Genomic DNA, 16,206 nt, shown 5'->3' on the forward strand with positions numbered 1-16,206 from the left:
CAAGAGAAAAATTACTGCATTTGAATGTAAGGTGGGTTTTTGGAAAAGGTTGTTCATTTTTATGATTCTTTTTAATTTAGCCTTGCTGGTCTGCCTTTCATTATCCCATGGGCCAGTGTTAATAATCAAGATCTATATTACGCACTTTGTGGTATAATTAAAGTCACTACTTAATTGGAAAGCCCAGCACTAAACAAAAGGGAATCAATAACATATCCAATGGGAAAAGCCAGAGAAAACTTCTGTTGAATATCAGAAATAAGTGGGATATTGCCATGTTCCTGACTCTGCTGTTAGCGTGGAATCCAGTTCATGGGGAGTCCCTGCTCAGGAGCCATGTCCTGCAAAAAATGCTGGTACTGTCTACCCAAACCCCGTGGGGTCACCAATCCCTACAGACCCCAAAGCAGAACGCAGGTATCAGTGTAGTGCAGCCGGTGCAGTCTCATGGTCTGGCCCTACTGCTGTTGATCAAGCAAAATGAGTCTGAGAATCTTCCTGATACTGACCCCAAAAAGTGGTTGGAAGGTCTCTCAATAATTTTTTATTAGTATTGGGAAAGAGAGTCACAGTCAGTCTTCTCACTGGAGCAATTTAACATTGTATAACTAGTGAAATACCCAACAGTGACCTGGGATTTTGGAAACAAAGGTTTGAGCCCACATTCCAACTAATATATCATTATTTATGCAGAGCAAGCAGAGCTCCAGCGGAGGCTGGGAGAAGACCTACAGTACCTTCATAAACAGGGTCAATTCATGACAATATTGGACAGCTCATGACAAATACAGAGCACTGGGGTATAAAGCGCAGGGGCTGGCTGGCAGTACCTATGATTCACAGGGAGTTTCATTTCCCAACCAAAAGAGCAGGTGATTTTTCACCTCCTTTGAGGCCTTTGCACAGTTCCAGCCTGAGCTCTTTACAGCCAAATAAGAAATGCTTCCCAAAATGCAGTGATAAGCCTTTGGCATACACAGGGATACACGAATAAGCACAGCTGGCCCAGAGGCAGCAGTATGAGCAAATTTAGGTTGTCAGCTGATATCCCAAATGAACTGTGTCAGAATTACAACACTAAACATTGTGCAGTAGCTGGTCAGAGCCCAGCTCTCCACAGAGGAAGCAGCACAGGGATTTAGTCAGTCCACACCAGCTCTTTCTGCTCTTGGGCAAGAAGAAAAGTCAGCTCAAACTGGAGTCCATCTTGATGAAGCTGTACCACCGATTGTGCATACGGATAATGTGTGCGCCAAGGTGCCTGTGCTATTTGTAGGGGATTCACAGCCCGAGGAAAACGTCCAGCCTGTGTAACTTGGCAGAGCTTGTTCAGATCTATATAAAGTTCCAGAGCACGTGTACACACATGCCCCCTTTGCACTGTTCAAACTCCACATCTGGACATTGATTTGGGATCTAATTAAAACACTTCAGTTAGTTTCATCTCTTACTCAATTTCCCTCTAATAAACAATCCCAATCTGTTGCCCTGAGGTAATTCTGTCTGATCCTTTTCTGTCTTTGTTTTCTTCTCTCTGCTTCAACTTACGTCATTTGTGCAATTACAGTGGCCGAAATGGGGTCTTCAGAATTTTAGCATGTTTTATTTTAGATTTATTGAGAGAGGGTGAAAAAAGTGTAAAAAATGTCCTATTAAAAAATAAGCCTAATTGAAATCAAAATACTGTGCCTGTACTGTGATTGTGAGACACTGTCAGCTGAAAAAGGAAATGCTTAATTTCAACTAATGTTTCACTTTACTATGACCTGGCATTAAGCTGAAAGTATTGTCAGAAGCTAGTGATAGAAAATTCAATATTTTAAAGCTAACTTTTTAATGGGAAACTAACTGTTTTATTGTTCTAAAAATTTTGTATAAATAATCATTTCACAGACTATGCTTAGTCTGATAAAAATATTTTTAGGTGGGGTTTTTTTTTTTCAGTTGCCATTTTCTGGCCATCAGAAATTCTGATTCTTGAAAAGCTCTGGGTCTGTTCCAGTTCAAATATTCCTTGCAAAGGGCCTCATTAAGTTGCACTCTGGTTAACCTGGGAAGAATCCTAAGGGTCTGTTTTAATTTGGAGATTCTTGTATCATTTTTCTAAGTGGTGCAAAGAATACCCCGTGTCCCCAGAGGATTTGAAAAGCAGGTCACAAGGCAGAGCAAGCTGCAGAGGTGGAGAAAATCAAGTAATACCAAGTCTAGTTCTCTCCAATCCACTGATCCAAAAGCTGATGCTCTTTGAAAGCCATCTGCCTTCCTGCCCTGCTCCTGCAAGGCCATCCAACAGAGACGGGCAGAGGAGCTGCTTGCTTGGGCAGCCTCAGGCAGGGGCCGTTGTACCAAACCACCAATTCTCCTGTTGCGACACAGAACTTGCAACTATGTATGATTTGGCTTGAGAGAGCTGCTGACTGATAGCTTAGATATCACAGTGACTTCACAAAGCTCTACCTCCAAAAGAAAGGGTCAAAATTAAAGGTGAGCATTCTGCGTTCACAAAAGGCTTGAGCTCACCGGCCACGGGAGGACAACCTCTATAGAAAGGCTGTTTTCCAGCTACTGGCCTCATAGTAACTACTGTTATTAAACCCTTGAATGAACAAATCAGAGGTCTATTTACGAAGTCTTCCCTCTTGATAGCACTATTTGATCAATTCCAGAATCCCTTTTGATAGGTAATTAAAAAAGCTTTTCCTTAGATATAAAGTGGAGTGAACCATTAATTACACTTCAGAGCCCTCGAGATGCAATGCCTTCGCTATTGTGAAATGTCTACAGCAAGCAACGAAAATGCTCGCCTCTATAAAAGAACTGAATAAATGAAAGTAATTTCCTCGAGACCTAGTTTCCTCTGCTTTTTATGGCTAAAGACTTGAGTTGCCTCAGCATTAATAAGTTTTTTCTTTAAGGGCTGAATTTTCTCAATACAAACATCCGTGGCCATAACACAAATCTTTGGCTGATAGAGCCAGCAGACTGAATCCATATATTAGTGTTATTGTTATCACTGAACTGCCACAATGCACTTGGCATCAAGTTGCACAAAAAAGATCAGTTAAATTAAAGATCCTCAACAAGCAGCGACAATTTCTTATAAAAGCCAATTTAGCTGTTATGGAAGCTCTGGGATCATATTAACTTTTCTCAAAAGTATACATAATGCATCACAGCAAGTAGTTTTGACAAGCATATGTGTGCGTATGTGTGGATGTGTCCTGCATCTAAAGAAACCCCAAAAGTTATTTAAGTTGCAAAGTCAAGTGAAAGAAAGTTAGAAAATGCCAGATTTACAGGTGTTCCACCTAATTCAACCCCTTGTGATCCAGTCTGTGCAGCAGAAAGAACAGGGGGATTGATGTTATTCTGAGGGACAATGCTTATGTTTGAAAGCATCTGGTTAGTTGACACTTCCCAATTTTCCGGGATACCACACTGTAAAACAGCTTTTGTAAGTTTGTGGGCCTTTTCCCCTGCCTTTGAATGAAGTCCTCTAAGATTCTCACTTTTTCTGCATTCTTCATCTCTGCTAAAGTCAAAATCTACTGTCATATGGGGCTGTAGCACCTCTGCCTTCATGCACAATTGGGAAGAATTGAATCTGGTCCTTTGTTACTGGAGCACAGACATTTTTTTGCTAGAACTTGCAGCAGTGAAGGCTGTTATTGCCTCCAAAAGGGTAGATGGATGGCTGTCGCCATTCCTGAAGCCTACTGTAGCAATAGAGCATGTCCCAGCTAAACCTGTTCTCCTCTATTCTCAGTAGGCCTAAAAAATTAAGCCACTTGAAGACTATGCAGGGGATTAGGTGGCTGACTCTGGGCATTTCTGTTCAAATGTGAGGGATCTCTACCCAAATCTCAGCTGTGTTGCTCCAGATCTATTTTTGACTACTCGGTCAAATACTGACCCTTTGACATTACGGTAAGACAGGCATGCACACAGCCCAGCCAATTTCACAGCATTCCCATGAGTAGAATGCAAGGCTATTCTATGTCTACTCATGCTGGTAGACAAATACATGTGCTTACACTGTCCTGCACACTTACGTGAGTCATTGGCCAACACTGGATTTATATCCACTAAGTACTCAGGTTTATGTGATCACAACACTCATTTTGAATATAGAAGAACATAAATGGAAATTAATTCAATAATATATCACTATAAAATAACACTTTTCCCAGAGAACCACAAAGCAAGGTCTTGCTAAGCTGTGTGCTTCCAAGGGAAAAATAACCTGTTCCTTACAAGAGAAGCTTCTCTTTCTTGCACTGCACAGAGGAAACAGTATGTTATTCAGGGCTAGAAAGTCCTGCTTATACTTTACTGCTGGGAAGACAGATCAGGACATTAAACATCCTGAGCTCTCTGCAATGTATTTTCCATGGTGGCATAACCCTTGAAAACTTCAGATATTGGAATTATTTGTATATCTCTGATATATATTTATATAGCTCTGATATTGAGAAGAAAAAGCTGAGACACATTTATTACACCACATTAGGATCAAACTATAATTTCATAATTATTGTGTGAATTGTAATTACAAGCAAAGCTATTTGCTGTCATTGCTTCGATTTGGTACAGAAACACAACATGCACAAAACCTGCTGTTGTCTCCTGCACTGACTTAGTGATTCCTATCTTAAAGAAAAGGCTTCTGAGTTGAAAGGAATATCTGGACTGGCAGCAGCAGGTAGGAAAGTGGAACACAATGTGAGTGTATGGGAATATCACCTCAAGAGCAGGACTACCCACTGAGGCTTGCGGATGTTACTGCAGTGGAGGGACATGGAGGTGACTCCAATTTAGAAGCCTTCATGGTCACGCTGTCTGACTGCATACCTCTGTAGTGTAACGTATTTTTTTAATTTGCTGTGTGGGGATGAATATACTTCCTGAAAAGCAATTAAACTTCTGAACGTTTAAGGAAACTATGCTAGCAGGTGGAACAAAAGGCTTATTCTACCAGAATAAGATACTGGACAACAATAAAGAAGAGTTCAAAGAGAAAATGAACTAAAAGATAATATTTCTTATCAAATTTCTGTTAAAAAGACAACTAAGCCTGGAATATTACAAGTCCCACATTTGCATAGCAAAATTATGTTTACTTTCATAAATCGTGTCTATGCAATGCAGACGAGTATAAACTCTCCTGGTTCATATCTTTAATACCTACTGGTGTGTGAAAATATGTAGATCTGAGCACTTTAAATGGAAGCCAGAATGGGAAGAAAGCACAGTTTAATACTTTGGGAATGCGAATCCAGGTAAGTCTTTTATTCATAGACTGGCCATGGGTTCATACATGACCTTGGCTGTTAATTCCACCATGCTTCTCAATTTAAAAATTGTAAGTTCTCACTTTTTAAAAATGAAAAGTTCTGGGAATTACATGAATCGAAATCACAGACTGACAAGGCCTTAGTGATTGTCCTGGTTTCAGCTGGAATGGACTCAATTATCTTCCTAGGAGCTAGTGCAATGCTGTGTTTTGGCTTTGATGTGAGACTTTTCAGTTCCTCACACCTTATTAGCAAAAAGGCTGGAGGGGCACAAGGAATTGGGGGGGGGAGGGGACACAGCCAGGGCAGCTGACCCGAACCAGCCAAAGAGATATCCCATACCATGGGGCGTCATGCCCGGTATATATACCTGGGGGTTGCCCAGGGCAGGTGGGTCGATGCTCGGGGACTGGCCGGGCATCGGTCAGCAGGTGGTGAGCAGTTGCACTGTGAACCACGTGTTCCTTTCTTCCTTTCCCTCTGGATTTTACTCTTTTCCTTCTCCCTTTCATCATAACTGTTATTGTCATAATTGTTATTATTGTTCTTTCACTCTTACTCTATTTCAATTATTAAATTGTTCTTATCTCAACCCTTGAGTTTTACATTCCTTTCCAACTGTCCTCCGCATCCCTCTGGGTGAGGGGGGAATAAGCGAGCAGCTGCGTGGTACTTAATTACCAGCCGGGGTTAAACCACGACAGCAATGAGAGCTACTATCAAGAAATGGAGAGACAAGATCATCAGGCAAGTCAGAATACAGTTGGACAAAACAAGAGTGGTTTTCCCAAAGCCTGTCTCAAAGATCTGAAGGTTCAGTTCTCCCCGACATATGATTAAAGCACAGTGTCTAAACCAAAGAGAAAGGTCAGCTCAGCTTTGCCTCATGGCTGTGGTCACAGCTATCACCTGTTAGGTAAGCAGATGTGGTGTGTATGGTGGGTGAGAAGAGGCTGACAGGGCAGGGAGTGAAAACGGCCTCTCAGCATTAGAGTGAGAGCTCCCAAGAGAGACTGTATACGAGTAGCTGTGCATTTGAAGGGATCAGAGACAAAAAAATGCTGTTCATGAGGACAGCAGGTATTTCTAAAAGAAAATGGCAACCAAATGGCAGACAAAGAGCTCATTTGACAGAATCACAGAATACTTTGGGTTGGAAGGGACCTTAAAGATCATCTCTGGACTTGTTCCAACAAGTCCATGTCCTTCTTATCTTGGGGGCCCCAGAGCTGAATGCAGTACTGCAGGTGGGGTCTCCTGAGAGTACAGCAGAGGGGTAGAATCACCTCCCTCAACCTGCTGGTTAGACTTGTTTCAATGCAGCCCGGCTTTCAGTTGGCCTTCTGGGCTGCAAACGCACATTGCTGGGTCATGTTGAGCTTCTCATCAACCAACACCCACAAGTCCTTCTCCTCAGGGCTGCTCTCCATCCATACAAGTGAATAAAACTCTTCATATAGTAAGAGTTTCTACCTTCTCTAAACTTTCCCACATTTTTCATAGCAAATTCAGTCTGAAGGGTTTTCCTGTGACTCATAACCACCTAGAGACAAGTGTTTAAATTCCAGCATCCAGACCTAACTAGAACCACCTCAAAAGTGTCAAAACACCACAAGGAAGGCAGTTCTCTCAGAAACTCAGACAGTTAAACATGCAGCATGGCCTTATGAGATTCCTAAAATGAGTACGTCAAAAAGCTTATCTGAATGACTCATCAAAGCTTCCAAGTAAAACTGTGGAAGAATATAATCTGAAGGGAAACATCACTGCATTGCAAATACTCTCATGCTTCTGACAGCTGCTAAGCTAGATTCAAGCTCTGCAACCTTTGCTTTTGTATTTCCTAGTAGAACATTCTCATTTATTATCCATCTGACTGCAGCAGCTAATAACAGGCCAGGTCAAACCTCTCTGACTTTCACTTGAAAAACTTCACACTGATTTTAAGGGTCCTTGGACCAGATCTGATGCACAACTCAAATGTTTGCATAACTAAAGACTATTTTTCCCCCAGAATAATTCCATGATGGATTTTTATGACACATCAAGAGAGATGGAGAGGTGAGACCATTGGACAGGTCAGTCTACTTGCATCAAATGTGATATCAAAGCAGCAGAAATTTTTCTCTTTGCCATTTCCCTTATCTAGGTTTTCTTTTGTTTTGTCAGACACTTGCTATACAACTGCTGAGTCAATACTTCTGAGATTAGATTAATGCGTAACACAGCTAATGAAATTTGTAGTTAAGCTGAATTTTTGTTTTGCTGGATTTGGGTTTTGGCAGCTTGAACTGCCTAAAATCCTAATTCAATTGCAATCTGCTCATAGAGCACAGATGTTTTGCTTGGTTAAACTTTTCTCGCCACTTAATAAGATACTTTTTTATTTAACTTTCAGTTCTGCCTCTGAGCCCCGGTGGGTCTTTTAAAACAGAAGATTATTATTAGAAATTAATTAAGTATTCTTTTCAATGCTGTCTCCTGAGAGTAACTAGGCATTGCTGCTGATCTCTTCTGCATTAAGACATTACTGATTGTCATTTGTAGGATGACAGTGTGGATGTCTCATCTGGAAGATACATAACTCCATAAATATGAAAGATTTGAAAGCCATTTAATACAAAATATAATAAATCAGTACAAACATTAAACATATAATTGCAACGTCAAACATAGCACAGGCATGTGAAGACTATACCACTAGAATAAAAATAGAAGCACATTCCAAAACCAAAATAAAGTCTTATTGCAATTATAGGACCCCGGTGGATAACACTTAGTCCATGTTTCAGCACACTGTAAACCCCAACTAAACTATGTTAAGAACATCAAATGTAATTAAAGAAAAAGCAGTTGAGTTGATGTTTGAGTTTTTTGTGACCAGTGTCAACAAAGTGTTTCTTGCCACCACCCTGCTTTCCATTGCATATGACTACAAGAAGCACAGACTAAGGCTCCGAACTCTGATGGTTGGCTGAGCTGGGACTACCTGGCTTTTTTTAAGTGAAGGAAACAAAAGAAGCATCAATATCCTGGTGCTTTTTATTTTTTATCTAAGGCCTTGAATTGCATATTAATGCATTACTGACAGAATTAGCTATGCATTTAACATGGCACTTCACGCACTGCATTTGGTCTTTTTAATTTTCACTAAACCAGGGTTATATATATGACTAACTGCTGTCATACTTTAACCAGGAAGGGATGTGAAGAGAAGAACGCCACCATGGGTCAAGAGAAAAACAATCAGTCACTTATTCTTAATAATAATGTGGAATTCAACTTACTTTTTTGGTCTGTAGTCAGGGATGGACCTGTCCAGTGATATCCTGTCACTGAGTTGGGCATTGTAACCATATTCTTCATACTTAGTCTCCGATTCATGACTATCATCTCTCAGGGTAGCAGCCATTCCCCCCTGGCCCAGGCCTCCTGGACCTTCAACTAATCCCATGGGCTTTGCCAGACCTAAATGAAAAAGACAAAAAACACCAAAACCAACATATTACTAATATAAAGGAAATTGATCTAACCTCTTCTGTGACCACAGGATATTTTTAGATCAACAAGATCTGAACTTCCATGAAGCTCAGCTCTGAAAGACTCATGACACTGGAAATTATCCTCAGCTTTTCAAACCACATCAACACATCTTGTAGCATCAGTGCTTAACTATTAATGAGCAAACTATAAAGAATCAATTAGCAGCTTTCACAATTTCTCCTTTTCCCTCTATAAATCTCTGGAAATAGGAATCTTGTTTCCAAATATTCCAGAAGGCCTAATTATCCTTAAGATAATTAAGATATATTTTCCTCACAAGAACTGGAGGGCAGGCCTTTTTCCAGTATAGCCCATTATAGCTTCATTCATTTTAAGAGAGATACGTTGAATTTCTACCACATGTAGAGCTGCCAATTTAACTCCATATTAATGTCAGTTCTGGAATAGTTGTTGGAGCAGAGGCATCTGCTCAGTTGCTCTAAACCCACCTGCAGCTCTTGAATGAATGGTTGAGGTTTGGTTCCCATGCTGGAAGTACAGGGTAAATCCAATTTCACCATGTGACTCAAAAGATGGGTCATTTGGACTCACCCACACACCTTGCGCCCAGCCTGTTCCCACCAAGATGTGCAAAAACTATTAGGGAACTGACATCATCTTCCCCCTGGAAATTACTCCAGATTTCCTCTGTCCTTCAGAGCTTTGACAAAATATGTATGTTTTATAGGATACTCTGCTCTAAACAGCTTATAGGATCAGAAAGTCTGGACATTAAGCTAGAACAATTAGCCCCACTTGGTTAGCGTAAAGATATTAGCCAGTCAACAATGCATTTATAGGTTCCATTCATTGCTCTATTACTGGTCAACTCAGAAATACATGTAAAACTAAGCTAAACCGACACTAAAAATGCCCATATGATCACATCACCAAAAACCTCTTCCATGGCAACAAGCATTTAACTTGGTGCTGAATTCTCATAAATAAGCTCATCAAATGTCCTGCATTTGATGTCAAAGCTTTCCTTTCCGAAATGATCATTCTATCAACAAGCTATTACAAGTGAAAAAGTTATTTATAATAGTCTTGGGGATACCATACAGAGATGTGCAAATAGCCTCCAAATAATCTACAATGAGAGAAAATCAATTAGTTTGACCTGCTCAACATTTTTCAAATTAAGATTTTTTCAGGAGGAAAATATCATTATTTCAACTAAACAATTAAAGACAGAAAGACACTGTCTACATTTGCTAGTAAAACACACAAGGCAGTACAGAGCTGGGACCGGTTTCTCCAAGTCACAGCAAGGTCTGGGACAGTTCAGTCCTCATGAAGGAACGTCTCTTGCACCTTATTGCTAACACTGTCCTCACTGGTTATAGCTCCATCATCATCTCTGCTTAATTATAGGACAGAAGAGAGAGAGAGAGTGGTTCGTGAGTGGTCTGAGAGATTAAAGTTACCCTTTTCTACTGCAGTTCTTATGAGAAAATCCTGTGCTAAGGTTAAATGCAACACTAACAAAGAGTCTGAACAAAATAAGGACTGAGTACCTGCAGTAACAGGGATTTTGGTACTGAATTTCAGACATTGCCTACAAAAATGCATACCTCATATTGCAATCAGTGATCACAAGTCAGGATGGACCTTGCTTTTTTGTGTGTCCTTTGATGCCTTCATATTCCTCATCATCATGCACTGACATGCTCAACTGTCTCTGAGTGAATCATGAGTCTTAGCACGAGGGGGGAGCATAGAAGAAAAAAAAAAGGATGCCCTACAGAAAAATATTCTTGGCATGGCCATGCTTTTGAAAAATTCAGACAGCTCCAAGCATTCAAGCCTAGTGAGTTGTTGAAAAGAAGGGAGAACAAGGGGCTGATGCAGCCGTGGTCTCATTATAGGTGCATGTGGGAGGTGAACTCCAGGTTCTCACTAGCAAGGGAGATCGAACAGAGGCATGAGCAGAAATCCCACAGGCCATGCACCCATGAGCTGAAAGTAGAAATACAAAGCTTCACAACAGCATCCTTTTCTAGGGTATTCTATTATTGGGACACAGAGAGAAAAGACCAAAGAACTGAGCTACTGGGATTGATACTGATGCTTAATCAATAATGAACTTCTTCAAAGCCGTAAGTGAAACAAAATACTAGGAAAAATTAAAGTTATGCTCAAGGCAAAGGAACAGTGTGTCAGCAGACAGCTCTCTTCAGTCACACTGGCCAAACTAGGATCTTGGACCGCCTTTGGTGACTTATCCCCCAACACCTGGTAATGCAAATCAGAGCCCTCCCACTGTTTAATGACTACTCTTCCTTCCAGGCCAGCTATATTGTCTTCCAAACATGTCCTCCTTCAGAAATGTATGGACTAACCCAGAATACAAGTAGGAAAGTGTTCATGTCCTGTCTCAAACTGTACAAGGATAATGCAAGTGATGTGTTCAGCTGGACTGAGATGAGCCCCAGCAAGATGCAGACCACCTATTCCTGCTCATCACCTTTCTGGGAAAAAAAAAAAAAAAAAAAAAAAAATCACAAGGAGTTACCAGCACAAGCCACTAAATCCTAGAGACCTAATGCAACAACTGCAAAAAAGCAAGCTAAAGGTTTCCTAAGATTATTATAATTATTTCAAATACCTATATAGTTTTTATTCATGACTCATATTATTCTTGAATTCATGAAACTGTCTTCAGGTATGTGCAGAAGCATTTAGAAAGTTTTTGCATGTTTGTCTCAGCCATGTTCCTCCTTTCTGTAGAAGTAGAGGGGTAAGTCTATAATGTGACCTTAGGCTGGCCACACGAACCTCTGCCCAGCTGTATTTTCAGGCAAAGGGTAAAATAGTTGTGTGTCTGCTGTCAAAACTTTGGTCAATAGGAGCTAGCTCATGAGTCAAAATTTTCTGCTAACTTACACTGGTAGCAATTAACTTGCAGAGAAATCCAAATCATAGCACTGGTGCTTCCTAAGAGACACAACTGAGCATGGTGAGCCTGGATAGGACTTACGACACCAGCTGTCATTCTATAGTGCAGTCCTGACCGGTTTTATCTTAATTATTACAAATGTTACAAAGCCTGCAGTTTGCTATTAATGTACAAACACACCAAGAATTCCTACTATGAATAACTATCGTTAGCCCAACAAATCTCTTGTAAAACAGTATTCTTGCCCCTAGAAACCGAACAGATTTACTTTGTACATCACAAACCACTCTTTATTGCTCACATTCCTATGTAGAAATTTACCAAATCTTTCTTCCACTAAAACTGGTTCAAAAATGTCTAAGAACCTTCCATTCTTGCTTGCAGCAATCACCATAAAGCCCCTGGCTTAGCATCAAATGATCAGCCTGCAGCCAGTATTACACTTCTGCAGGGCCAGGGAGAAACTAGCACAAGGGAGGCTCACAATTAGGGACTGATATAATCATGTCTCCAACTGGGTCAATGCAAAGGAGTAAGCAAAAAGTGTGATATCATGATATTTGGGGTATTTAAGGACTATTTGAAATTTTTAATGAAATGATATTCTGTAAGAAAAATGGAGAACGAGAATGTCAAGATTCTGTTGACACAACTAAAACTCTTCAAGAATTGTGCTGCAGTTAGCGATTTCAAACAACAGAAATTATTTTATCTTACTAAGTAAAACACTTCAATGCACATTAGGTATTTCTGAAAATATTTTCAGGAGCTTCATTCTGAAGGAAATTTAACATTTGTCCCTTTTGTTCTAGTTTAGGATGAGAGGCTATTTTGCACTTTGACTAGCTTTATTATTAAATATCTCTTCCTTTGCAAAATTAGAACAGAAGGGCCTAATGTTGCCATCCCTGGCCTGACAACTAGCTCTTGCTCAAGTAATTACAGAAATTACACGTCTGAGAATCTAAATCTCTCCCCACCCAAAAGGAAAAACACAGCAGTCTAATCTTCCTGCATGATACAGTCTTAGACTTAAGAGACACTAATAGGAAACAGCGATGCTGTATGTCTCCGTTTTATTTGCCCAATATATAGTACCTTAAAAGGGGGTTGAGTTTCAGAGAAAAGTCAGTGGTTCCCTCAAAACAAACACACACACACAACACAACCAAAAAAACCCCACGAGCAGGCCTTTTTAAAAGGAAGTCGAATCAGGCATATTAGAAGTTAAAGAACCCAGAAAACTAGACCCTTCATAAAGCCCATGTCCTTGAACAACTGCAATGTGGAAATTCTTTTGCTGATCATTTGGAATCATCTGGCTTGGGTTCTGATGTTACATCAAAGAAAACTGAAGACGACTTCATTAAAGTTAACTGACCTGCTTTGATGAAAGGGTCTCCAAGACGTGGCGTACTCATTTGACTTTCAGCAACAATTTAATTCCAGTAGTTGAAAACTTTATTCTTTATACAACATGCTCTTGCAGTTTACAGAACAAAACACTTGCATCTTTATGGCACAAGTAAGAGTGGAATGAAACTTTCAACCCCCAGGAAGCATCAAGTATTTTGCTATTTTTCTTATGGGAGAATTGGTTAGATAGCCTTCCAAACCATGCATAATGATGATTATTTCATATACCTTTTTCCTACATCTGGAATTCTAGCTCATCAAGCTGCTAATCTAATCTTGTTCTAGAGCAGAGTCATCATATGTTTGACTTGCTTTCAGAACATATTGCTGAGAGGTTTTTTCCCCCCCATTCATTACCCAAATTGTAGCCTAGTCTGACTGACAATTATAGCAATGCAGTAACATTGACCAATATATAGCAGCAATTAAATGATACCGCATTGCTTCATTCTTCAAGAAAAGCACTGAAGAGTCTCTAGAAGTTCTTAGGAGCAACGAATACAGTATATTTTACATATGTGTGTCTGTGTTAAATGCAGCAATTGCAGGCAATGTTCTTCAGTGCATGGTTGGTTAGATAGACACAATATGGCTATGTCTCACATAGGAAAACATTTGCACAGCATTTTTCATCTCAAAGGACTACCTGTTATTTCAGCAAATACATCGTCAACAGAGGGTGCTGCTCCATGACTACCTAAGTCAAGATCATAACTCACTAACCTCCAAATACAGAGTTATCTGCATCGGTCAGCCTTCTGAGAAAAAAAACAAAAGAGGGGTGCTAGTCAGCAGCAGCATCTCAGAAAAAGGTTGATCTGAAGAGATGGGATGAGGATGCAGGCAGTGGGAGACAGTGTCTCCCCAGGTTTGACTGAAGCAGAGGCTGCTGGTGAAAAAGACACAACTTCCAGCACGTCCTCCATGCCTTGATCTGAGGGGTGCCCAACAGTCTGGGACCATTGAGCAGAAGCATCTCATCAGAGGCCTTCCAGCATGCCGAACATGGGAACAATACCTGGGAGGACATGGAGGAGCAGAATACACTTCAGCAGTGCTCCTGCAGGATGCATAGGTGGGCTGCCAAAGACAGAGTCAGTAAAGAACAAGTTTTTTGTTCTTTGGCATTTTCTGCTCAGCAAGAAACAGAGAGCCTTCAGGGACAGCTCATAGGAAAATTCATTCCTATGGATCTCGCCTACTGAAACAACAGGGAAAGGGATACATTTCTCAAAATAGTGCTGCTCAGCAGAGAGACAATTGCTATTGATTTTATATGCTGCGTGTTTAGGTCCTACAGTGATGGGGAGCAGCATAAAACCTAAAAAGGACAGATGGAGAAATGCTTCTGGTTCAACTTCCAGTATATACGTGGGGTTTAACCAAGGCAGATCAGATAAGGGGACTTTTGTTTTCTTCTTCTTTTAAAGCTTGTCGCAGACTTCCCGATTCTCCTCTTACTTTTGAGTTACTTACCTGTGGCTCTAACTAGCACCCATTTCACCCATTCCTCCATGGCTCATGAAGCCACTGTGGGCAGGGTACAGTAGCACTGCTGACAGTGTAACCCTGTAGCTCGTGCCAGAGCAAAGGATTGAAATCATACTGCTAGCTCCGAAACAGTGATGGGCAAGAGAGGGGAGACAGGGAACAACAGCGGTAATGCCCAGCAAGCTGCCATTTTTAAAACTGTCTTTTCTTTTAAATTTTTAGACTAAAAAGATCCAAGCCTGTACGCTGGGATTGGTCATACCCAGTTCAACGCTGCAGATGACAATGAGGTCACAAATAATTAGCGTCTGTCATTCATTTCAAATTTATTCCTCTCACTGCAGAGATTTCTGTGTAAGACAGAAAATTACTGGGGGAATGGAGAGCAGAATGAACTGGTCCTAGTTTCTTAACCAGATTAATTACTCTGCAGGATGCATAATTTTCTCGGAGAGACCTCCTATTTTTTACCATAAACCCTGTCACAATGGGAAAATTACTGAAGAGATAACTATGGCAAAAGCAAGATCAAACTACACCAGTTATTATTTTACTGTCCTTTTTTGTGTAATTTGCAACACAATTACAGACAGCTGTAAAGCAGGTTCAGCCAAGGTTCTCAGACACAATTAACCTTTTGGCAATTAAAAATAAAAATAAGCAATTGAAAATAATTATACATCCACGTTCACAATAGCACAGGTCTCTTCTTAGCCTTTCTCTGGCCTTCCAGCCATGTCTGGCAAGGCCACCTGCACTTCAGCAGCTGTGACTCTGCTCTGTGACACCTCATCCCTCTTTCATCAGGCAGTACCAAGAGTTGCTGGGCAGAACCACAAGGCCAGCTCCACCACCAATGCCACCAGATTTGGTAAGCACTGACCGAACTGATGCAAAATCTCTGAAATGTCCTTGCTGACCTGTCTGTCTTAGGTTGAGAAGGGCTGCAATGCCAAATTTCTGAGCTTTCTCTACACTTAGACTATTTGCACTCTTAAATAACTAGCAACACAAAAGTATTCTGCTTCCTAGCACCTTAAAAGGAGAGAACAAATAATTGCCTTCTAAAAAAAAAGGCACAGTCATCCAGCAGTTTTACCTGCGACTCCTGAAACATCTCCCTTTCTTTTAAACAGGAAACATAAAACTTATCAGCAACACAGCTGTTTCTTTCCTTTTCCAATTCTGATTTCTCAGTTGAAAATATCCCTGTACCTTGTAAGGCAATAAAAATCTTTAGATCCTAGTTTAACCAAGTTAAAAAAAAAAATTGAGGGGCAAAAGCAACCGTGCATAGATTGACAAAGCTGACTTTTAGCATTCCAGTTACATCTTTTGAAAGAACAGAAAAAGGTTCATAGACTCTAGAATAGCTTCAGTAACATCGCTAAAACAAGACTTAATTTTTTTAAGCTAGTTCTATACAAAACCACCCTTTCGGAAGCAGGTACTAATTTAGTTGCATCTAATAAATCAGCAATAATGCCTCCATCTTGAATTACTGTATTACACTATTTTTGTAACCTTGTTCTGTTGCAACTAGAAACCTCAGATGAAGGTTAC

The 16,206-nt window shown here is 40.4% G+C and overlaps 1 protein-coding gene across 3 annotated transcripts in view; it reads right to left on the bottom strand.

Moving 5' to 3' along the window:
- The window catches only part of GALNT9 (polypeptide N-acetylgalactosaminyltransferase 9), a 274,492-nt gene that overhangs the window by 120,910 nt on the left and 137,376 nt on the right, over positions 1-16,206 (bottom strand). For 2 of the 3 annotated variants that reach the window (XM_055699769.1, XM_005445205.4), the window contains one exon: positions 8,582-8,762. In XM_055699769.1, the coding sequence (XP_055555744.1) occupies positions 8,582-8,748 (167 nt within the window). In that variant the 5' untranslated portion in view covers positions 8,749-8,762. Of the gene's footprint in view, positions 1-8,581; positions 8,763-16,206 lie in introns of those variants that run through there. The other variant, XM_027814008.2, reaches the window with a different exon arrangement.

This window comes from Falco cherrug, chromosome 1, assembly GCF_023634085.1.
Source record: "Falco cherrug isolate bFalChe1 chromosome 1, bFalChe1.pri, whole genome shotgun sequence".
Lineage (NCBI taxonomy): Eukaryota > Metazoa > Chordata > Aves > Falconiformes > Falconidae > Falco > Falco cherrug.